Consider the following 9,286-nt stretch of genomic DNA (forward strand, 5'->3'; position numbering starts at 1 on the left):
ATCTACAGAGACCCCTTCCCAGAGCTCGGGGCAATGGATGTGAGAGTGCAGGACAGAGGGAGGCAAAGCCTGGGGCTGCCTGCACGTGGAGGAGAGGGCTGGGGCGCGCACCGGGCCAGAGTCGGGCAGTCGATCTTGTAGTTGTTGATGAAATTCATGTCCTGCAGCATGCTCAGAATGGCCTGGAGAGAGCAGAAGGGAGGGATCAGAGGGACTGTCAGTTTTGAAAGGGCTCCCCTGCCTTGGCCTTTCTTGAAGCTTCCAAAATTTCAGAATCTTAGAACTTTAGATCTAAACCAGAAAACCATTAAAAAAAAAACAAAACCACCAAACCTAAAGAACCATAAAATGGTAGAGCCAAGCATTCTTGGAGCCATGAACTTTCAAGAACAGGATCTAAGAACTCTTGGAACCAAGCTCACACAAAATCTTAGAAAATCAGGGAGGGAGGTGCCAACCCTGAGGCCACATGCCCTGGGCATCGTTGGTTCTGGAGCGGCCCGTGGTGATCATCCAGTCCAGCCCCTGAGCCCTGGGCAGGCCCTGTGGCCCATGCTGGCAGACCACACGCCCACTCCATCTCTGAGAGACGCTCTCGAGGTTTTGGTGATGACTGTCTGGCCAGGAAGTTCCTGTCAACACCTAACTTAAATCTCTGGCTGCACACCCTTCGTCTCTTGCAGTCAAATGGGGGAGGGCCAGCTCACCATGGAAGTGTCATCCTCGGGCAGGGAGCGAGGGGTGTAGGTGAAACTGGCAAAGTTGGAATCAATGGCAGCCACAGGCTGGATTCCGTCATGGAGGAGTTTGGTGTATTCATCATCAGAGACCTAGAGGGGACCATCGGGGTGTTAGAAGATGGCCTCCACCCCCATCCAGTGTCCTCATCCCCCAAATCCCACAGTGGGAGGGGGGACCCCCCCACAGAGTGCACCCTCACTGGGCAGGAGGTCACTGTTGTCCAGCCCACCTACTGTGATTCCTTGCCTGCGAGAACCCTCATCTGTAACAGCCTATCCTTGGCAAAGACAGAGAACGCCCCTTCACGATACCCCCAGACGATGCCAGCCTTTCACAGACACTCCCTCGAGGGTTCCTTCTTTCAGGGGGAACGTCCCAGAGTCTAACCTCAATCCTTCCGGCCACAGCTTTGACCCTATCCACAAAGTCTGGGACCCTTTGATTTGGACACAGGCGAGAAGAAAATGACCACCACACACTCTGAACTAAAGCCCGGGACAGTTTTTCTGAAACAGAGTCTGGGAATGAGACAGAATATCAGCCGACTGCGGAAGGCTGCACGACCACTGGACCTAGGGGAGCTGTGCGAGGGCCCTGGGGGAGCTTCCTGGCCTTCAGTAATTTTCAAGGTGGGAGTTATTCCCGGACGTGGGGCACACCCTGCTGAACCAAGTTCTTCCCTGGGCTGGGTCCCGCTGCCAGCCTCGGGGCCGCACCAGAAACTGCTTGGAAGAGGCCGCCCTGAAGGAGAGCAGGAGAACAGGAGGCCAGGCATTGCTCTGGGTCTCTCTTCTTATTCAAGAGAGGACAATCAGAAAACCCAGGCTGGGGCGCCTGGGTGGCACAGTGGTTAAGCGTCTGCCTTCGGCTCAGGGCGTGATCCCGGCGTTATGGGATCGAGCCCCACATCAGGCTCCTCTGCTATGAGCCTGCTTCTTCCTCTCCCACTCCCCCTGCTTGTGTTCCCTCTCTCACTGGCTGTCTCTATCTCTGTTGAATAAATAAATAAAAAAAAAAAGAAAAAGAAAAAAGAAAACCCAGGCTGGTCCTGGGCCCCTGAGGACTGGGAGGCAGGGAAGAAACAGGTGGGCTGCAGGGCCCCGGGGGCCCGAGGAGGACAGAATCCCGGGGGGGCCTTACCTTCATGTGGTACATCATCATCTCGTTGGCCAGGTGGCTGCGGTACTGGGCCTCGTTCACCTTCTTGTACAGGAGGGACTAGCGGAGAGAGGGAAAGATGGGGCACGAGCAACACGGCTGTGGAATCTCGGAATGCCCAGGACAGGGATAGAGGGGTCAGACAGAACCCCCCTTCCTGTCCCATGCTGGCCCTAGTCCGAGGCTTCAAGCTCCAGCCCAGAGTCGGGAGCCCCCTCCGACTTTCCCTCAAACCTCCCTCCCCTTGCTCCTCCTCCCCAGGTCCTCTTGGCATTTGATCTGGCAGTTGGCACCCCGTCCTGAGCCTGCCCCAGTCTTCAGTCATGGAGCCTGCGTCCCATAGCAGGAAAGAGAAGCAAGGAAGTGGGAGAGCCTCAGGTGTATTCATCATAGGAACCTAGTGGTTGGATTCCCCGAGTCAGAGCTGCCAACTCTGGACAATGAGACCCAACATTTCCCTAAAAGAAGAGGACCAGGGACTTGGGTTGAGGTTGCTTTGGGAAGAGGGTAGGCAATAATGACAGCTGGAGTTTTCTCTGATCCTAGGAGGCTAACGGGACAAGACAGTAAATGGTATCCCCAATTTTCAGATGGGAAACTGAGGCCAGAGGTGACCAGCAGGTACTGTAGGCTGTACAGTGACCCAGCAGCAGAGCTCTGAGTCACGGACCGGTCTGGACAGGGTCAATGTGGAGAGGAGAACAGAGGGTCCTGCGCCGGCCCCGCCCCGTCCCCACTCACATGGGCTATGCTGATGCCACAGTAGATGGAGAAGGCTGTCGCCAAGTCCTCGTCGAACTTGCTGAACCATGGTCCGTTAATCTTGTTCACCAGCTCGGCCACGCCGATGACCTCTGGGGACCGGGAGAGGGGCTAAGACCGGCCGGTGGGTGTGTCCCGCGGCGTCTGCGCTCCCAGGGTGTCCTCAAGGGACCTCCCGGCCAGGATAATCCCTGCGGCCTTTCTGCTCCGGGACGCTAGGGCGGTGGGGAAGGGTCGCCGACCCTCCGCTCGGCTCCGCCCCATCCTGCTCAGGCCCCGCCCCCGGCCCACCCCCCCCTTCCCGGAGCCGCCCAGAGCTCGCACCCTGGTTCTCGTTCTTGATGGGGAAGCAGAGGATGTTGCGCGTGCGGAAGCCGGTGCTGTCGTCCACGCCGCGGTAGAAAAGCGGGTGCGCGTACGCGTCCGGGATGTTCAGGATCTGGCCGGTGGTTGCCACGTGGCCCGCAATTCCCTGGTCAGCCGGGATGCGGATCTCGTAGCTCTGCCAGGGCGGTGATGGAGTAGGGAGGAAGTCAGCGGCCGGCCGCAGAGAGCACCCTCGACTGCCCCGCCAGCTCCCCGGCCACCCTGCGGACCCCCGGCCCCCAGGACTACGGGCACACGCGCCCTCCGCGCGTCCGTGCCTCACCTCGTCATCCACCACACCCCCGTCGAACACCTTGGCCACCAGCTCATTCTGATCCAGCAGGAACACGGAGCAGCTGTGGGGAGACAGCCTTGGTCCACAGGGCCCTGACACCCCTCTCGGACCACCCCAACGACTTAGGGCAAAGCCCAGAGCTCCGTTATGAGAACCTCTGGAGGGCGGGCTGACTCCAGACATTACTTCATCCCAATGATTTTTTCCCCTTGTACTGCCTGCTGTGTGTCAGGGACTGTGTTAGGAGCTGGGGACCCAGGGCCAGCAAAGCGAGCCCCGCCCCTGCTGTCACTGGACGTTACTAGTGAGGGGCACAGGCATGAAATAAAGGATCACACAAAACATGACGGGCTCCCACAAGAAGGCAATGGAGGGGAGAACAGAGGGAAAGGGAAGAAAGGATGAGGACTGAGGACTGGGGCCTCTCTCGCCCCACCCTGAGGTAGGTTCGCTTACATCTCAGCATTGCTGAGGTTTCGGGCCTCTGTGATGATCTCCTGGAGCAGGACAGAGACATCATCTGTGGGTGGGAGCAGCGTGGAGGGCCGTGTGAGAGCACCCTAGGGTGCCGGGACCAAGCCCTCCCACCTCTCCTCCCCAAAACGCCCGTCCCCACTCCCACCCCACAGCCAGGCACGGAGGAGGACAGTTCACTCACCCAGGTGAGTGAAGAGGTTCTTTGCCACTTGGAGAAGAGCCTGGAATGGAGAGAACGAAGACCATACGGGTTGCCTTTACAGAGGACTCCCCCTCTCCCGTCCCCTGCCTCCAATGGCTCCCGGGTCTTCTCATTCCTCCTCTAGGGCTCTCTGGTCAGGCTGGGGACTGGCAGAGTCTAACTGTATCACTTGGCTACCTAGTGAAGGAGTGGGAACGGTAGCCCCAGTGAAGGTGCCGGGTAATCTGGAGTCTCAGATGCTCCTTCACCTCGGGCTCCTGCTGCCCAGATGTTGCTGTAGTACCCAAGTTGAACACTAGAGGACGACGGCGCACAGTGCCTGCAGCCAGTGGCGCTGCGCGAGGAACCAGGACCTCCCTCTTGAAGGAGCCTCCAGGGCACTACTAGGGAGGTAACCTTCCTGTCATCAGTCCAGAAAGACGGGGGCTTTTCCTTGACGGGTGATGCTCTGGGGCTGAGAGCTGGGTGACTTCGTCCCCAAGAGAGGCTCATAGTAGGTGACTCACCTGGCACTCACACTTGAGCTTCTGCTCCTTCTGGAAGGCCAGGGTGCTGGTGAGCACCGTACTCGTGTAGTGGAAGCAGTGCTGGATCACACGCTCATCCTGGGCCGTGAACCTGGGGCACGGGGCAGGGGTCACCGGAGAGGCAGTGGGCAGACGCATCAGCCAACCCTCCCGCCCCTCTACCGGGGCTGCTCGCGGCACAGGCAGCTGGGGCCAGCTGCCCCCTTAGACTGGGGCTTTCTGAGGGGAAGGCTCTAATCCTCCTCTGACCAAAATGTGCTTTCCTCCTCAAACTATTGTTTCTTGAAGCCAGACCTATGTCCCCTTCCACTGACTTCGGATTTATCCAGACTGAGGCTGGGTCTCCTCTGTCAGACTAGAGACTTGCCAGGCCAGAGCTGGGTATTCGCCTGCTCTTCCCCAGGGGCCACCAGCCTCAGGGAGGGGCAGTGGCGCTACCCTGTCCTGTCCAGCTCCTGTCACTGTCCTACTCGTCCCAACTCTGCAGGCCCTGATTTGGTGCCACTATAAATCATTGTGGTTGTGAGAAGGAGCCCATCTTACTCACAGAGCTCTCTCTCATCTGACAAGACAGCCCCCAGCCCTGCTGAGGTCATTCAACCTGGCCACCAAATGACTTGTCGCCAGGGAGTTTTGGGGGGCTGGATGGACCAAGCTGGGGCAAGATCTGTGCTAGGGACATGGGTTAGCCTCTCCAAGTGGGGGCCTGGGGAGTGAGGGGGAGGAGCGGGTCTCCGAGATCTTGACCTTCTCTTGGCCATTTTTTGGCTGGTCTCAGTGCTCTGCCAGGGTATCCCCCACCCATGCTGGCTTCCCGATGTTTCGGGTCTAGATCCCTGTCCCCACCACCCTGTGTCCTCTCCCCACCTTCCCTAGCATGGCATGTGAGGCCCCTCAGTCTGGTCCCACTCACCTCTGTCCCCTCATCTATGGGTGTCTCTCACACTAAGCCATACTAAGATCCTCAACATTCTGAGAAAACCTCAGGCTCTTTCACACCTTCACACTTTTCCCCACACTGTTCACTCTGCCTAGAATACCTTTCCCACCCTCCTCCCTCTTGGCCCTGAAAATAAACTTCAAATCTTGAAGGCAGGGACCATGACTGTGTCACCCAGTGCAGAGCTGGTGCCAGAGAGACAGATGGGAGGTGTTTGCTAAGTGTTTTAACTGTACTCTACGTCTGGCCTGGCCACCGGCCCCCTCACACTCCCAGTTCAAGGGACTCTGGCGTCCCTGTTCTCTGGGCTCCAGGCAGCCTGTCTGCAGTCACTGCTCTGAGCTGAACCCCACGTTGGCTCATGCACTCATTCAGCACTCACTCCCTGAAATACGTGGGACCCAGAGATGGCTACAAAGCTGGCACCAAGCCCCATCTCATTTCCCTTCTGATGCCACCTCTCCTCCAGGTCTAGGGCCATCTCAGAGCCCAGTCCCTCAGCCAGCAGCCAGAGGTCACAGCCCCTGCTGAACCCNCTCTCTCTGCACTCCCCTCCCCAAGAGCCACTCCGAGGCCCCCTGACCAGTGCAGGGCTGGACACAGTAGGTGCCCAACGTGTACTTACTGAATGGTGTAAATGCTCCCACCGCTAGGATGCCTAGCACAGATGACACAGATCCCGCATCCTCCCTGCCTCGGTGGGTTCTGCTTCAGCCCCGTCTTCATTTCCCCAGGCCTAGCCACCTGCCTACAGAGCTCTGCGCTGGCAGGTCCGGCTACTCGGGCCTTCGACTCCCAGATCTCTGCCCCACCCCTGCAGACGCTGTCCCTGGACTTCAGACACCCCTGTCGTCCCAACATCCCCAGTGTCCACTGCGTGCAGGACCTCCAGGCCCTCAAGCCCAGTCTGCTTGCTTGAGCCCCAGGGGCCAAGCATTTTGTCAGGACCTCCGCATCCTGGATTCAGGACTCACCCCTCCCCTGCCTGTACAACTCAGGCACAAACCGCTGGACCAGCTGTGGCAGCTGTTCACATACTGAGCCCGCACCCAGGACAGACATGGCTCAGCAATCCCCACACTGTTTCTCCCTCAGCTAATCTCCAGTCTCAACCCACTTTTGCAGGCAGCTCCTACCAAGTAATGGGTTGGAGTAGGACATGAAATCTATTTACGATACTACTTCTAGACCCCAAATCTGACCTCAGTTCTTGGGAATTGCTTCCTAAGCCTCTTTACCTGACTCTGCCCTGCCCACACCTCTGTTTTCTATGATTCTTATAGCTGCCCTGTCCTTATCTCTAAAGTCCTTCAGCTTAGCCCAGCCCCCCAGCCTCTTCCCTGTAGCCCCTGTCCACAGTGTCAGTGATGCTCTGTGGGTCCCAGAGAGCTCACCCATCCCAGAGCTCACCACCCCTCCCTCAGGCAGTTCCCAGCAGGAGTGCCAAAAGAGGGTGATGGCAAGTGGGGGAAAGGCCAGTACTCTACGAGTAGATAATCCAAACTGGAGGGAGTGGGCAAAGAGAAGGGGGACTCACTTGGACATCAACATGATTTTAAACAAGCCAAGATGGGTGCTGGAGAGTCACCAGTGACCTGTGTCTCAGCCAGCAGTAGCTGCCAGGGTCTAGCACCTTCATAATCCCCGAGTCTCTTGCACCAACAAACCATTTGGTCCACTGCTGGCGGGACAGTACCCCCTGCCTGGTGCCCTTCCCCCACTGTTACCCCAGCAGAGCCCTGCCCAGCCTCTCCATCTCCCTATCCGCGTCACCCCACCAAGACTCACAAGTCTCCTCCGAGCTTGTTGAAGGCGCAGGCCAAGGCCACCACCTGGTCAGTGGCCCGGCTGATGACAGGGACGCAGAGCATGGCCTGCAGCTCACAGCCCAACATGCCTTGCAGCTGTTGCACGTCCTCCTGCAAAGGGGAGGGGTGTCAGGCGGGACAGAGGGGGGGCACGCTTCCGCCCCCCAGCCCTCCACCACACGCTGCAACAGGCAGTTCTAAGGGGCTCCTGCGGGATGGGAAGCACCACACACGGGGGTGGCTTGAGAGAAAGTCCCTGGGGCTTGTCTCCCCCATTCCCAGGCTGCCTTCTCCCAGAGACCCCGTCCCTTTGCCTCCTCCCCCAGTGCAGCCAGGCCATGGCTTACAGAGGTGAGATCTTTCAGCTGGATAGACTTCTTATCTTCCACCACACGGCCCAGGCGCCCTGTCGTCAACTGGGGAGTGAGGAGAGGTTGAGTCAGGGCCTAGCTCTCTCCAACGTCAGGCGACCTCAGACTCAACCCTCCCAAGTCTGGAAGTTTCAGCAACTTCTTCAGTAAGTCCAAATGGTGGGTAGAGTCAACACTGGGGGGTGGGGGTGGAAGGTGGGGTGGAGGGAAGGTCTGCTATTGACCAGAATCCCCTTTGGATGACATTAGGGTCTTCCCTAATTAGAAGAGAGAAAAGCAAACTCCAAATACTCTCATTGATCTCAACAGATTCCAAGAGAGCCAAATCCAGAAATATTACAACAGAAGTGAACTGGTCCCAAGTAAGCCCTTCTATAGATTGTAAGAGATCTCTCCTAATGGATCCTGTTCATGAGAGGTTGTGATCTCTCATAATATTTCTAAATAGATTCCGAGATCCAGATAATTCCGTCAGATTCTAAGAGATTCTAGCAGAGACCCCAGTCTCTCTGGGCAGATCCCTGGAGCGCCTAGCTGGCCCTAACTGCTCCCACGAACTCGAACACTGAGGACGGATGAAGGACTCACCGGAAAGCTGGTTTCCTCCTCCAGCACTTTATCTCCAATGACCTGAGGGGCAGAGCAGCGGGACCGGTTAAAGGATGGGCAAGGCTGTTCCCCTCGGACACTGGGGGCCCCCTGCCCCCCTCCACCCCACAGTGGACCTGGGCCCTCACCTTACAGGAAAGCTGGAGGTTGTCCTCGGACACCAGCAGGAGGCAGCAGCGAGATGCCTGGGTCTCCTGCTGCAGCTGAGAGGCGGGGATGAAGAGAGGGGCTGACCACGGACCTGGGGCCACCGCCAGCCCCCCACCCTCTCTCCTCTTCGAGGCTCCTCAGGTAGAAGGAGGGGAGGGGAGGGGCGGGGCGCCGGAATCTGAATGAGAAGGGGGGCTCTTGGGGACCTGAGTCCCTGGAGGAACGGGGTGGGGGGCAGGCACGGGCACTCACGTATTGGAGAACTTTGAGCTGCAGGGAAGAGGCGTCCAGGTCGTAGAGTTCCCCTGCAGTGGCGAGGGCGGGTCAGAGAGAAGGCTCATAGACTCCCCCAAGGGTGCCCCACCTGCCGGCCCGGCCCATAGACCTCCCTTCCACTTGCCGCCCGGCTCCCCCAATCCCGGGAGCGCCCCACCCCTTGAGCCCGTCCCTTCCAGGTTAGACCCTGCCCGGCCCCGGGGCCCCCGCCCCGGCCGGGTCCTCACCGCACAGCTGCAGGATCTTCCGGTCCTGGTCGGTGTACGCGACGCCGCCCTTCTGGTCTCCCGCCGCCTCCGCCGGGGGGTTCTGGACGGCTTCGGAGGCCGCGTCGGGCTCGCGCTGCTGCAGGGCCTGCACCCTTCGCAGGGCCACCAGGGTCTGGGGCAAGCCGAGCGGTCAGCGAGTCACTCGCCCCAGCTGTACCGCGCTCGCCGCCTCGGGACCTTCGCCTTTGCTCGAACCATTCCCTCGTCCTGCGGTGCCCCTCCCCCCACCCGGTCCCAAAGGATTCAGCCCTTAGCGCTCCACCCATCTGTGGGCTCCTACGGCCCCAGGAGCGTCCTTCAGTCCTCGAACAGCTAAGGACAGGCTCTGCCTCATG

General features: G+C 59.0%; 1 protein-coding gene across 3 annotated transcripts in view; it reads right to left on the bottom strand.

The window, feature by feature from the left end:
* The window catches only part of PDE2A (phosphodiesterase 2A), a 92,355-nt gene that overhangs the window by 5,073 nt on the left and 77,996 nt on the right, over positions 1-9,286 (bottom strand). For all 3 annotated transcript variants that reach the window (XM_040630813.1, XM_040630811.1, XM_040630812.1), the window contains 15 exons: positions 8,910-9,063; positions 8,659-8,711; positions 8,385-8,459; positions 8,236-8,277; positions 7,624-7,692; positions 7,257-7,387; positions 4,508-4,619; positions 3,981-4,020; positions 3,779-3,842; positions 3,311-3,383; positions 2,986-3,163; positions 2,641-2,753; positions 1,882-1,959; positions 708-830; positions 112-182 (listed from right to left, as the gene is read on the bottom strand). In XM_040630813.1, coding sequence (XP_040486747.1) covers positions 112-182; positions 708-830; positions 1,882-1,959; positions 2,641-2,753; positions 2,986-3,163; positions 3,311-3,383; positions 3,779-3,842; positions 3,981-4,020; positions 4,508-4,619; positions 7,257-7,387; positions 7,624-7,692; positions 8,236-8,277; positions 8,385-8,459; positions 8,659-8,711; positions 8,910-9,063 — 1,376 coding nt within the window. The remainder of the gene's footprint in view (positions 1-111; positions 183-707; positions 831-1,881; positions 1,960-2,640; positions 2,754-2,985; positions 3,164-3,310; positions 3,384-3,778; positions 3,843-3,980; positions 4,021-4,507; positions 4,620-7,256; positions 7,388-7,623; positions 7,693-8,235; positions 8,278-8,384; positions 8,460-8,658; positions 8,712-8,909; positions 9,064-9,286) is intronic.

This window comes from Ursus maritimus, unplaced genomic scaffold (assembly GCF_017311325.1).
Source record: "Ursus maritimus isolate PB19 unplaced genomic scaffold, ASM1731132v1 scaffold_16, whole genome shotgun sequence".
NCBI classification, from domain to species: Eukaryota; Metazoa; Chordata; class Mammalia; order Carnivora; family Ursidae; genus Ursus; species Ursus maritimus.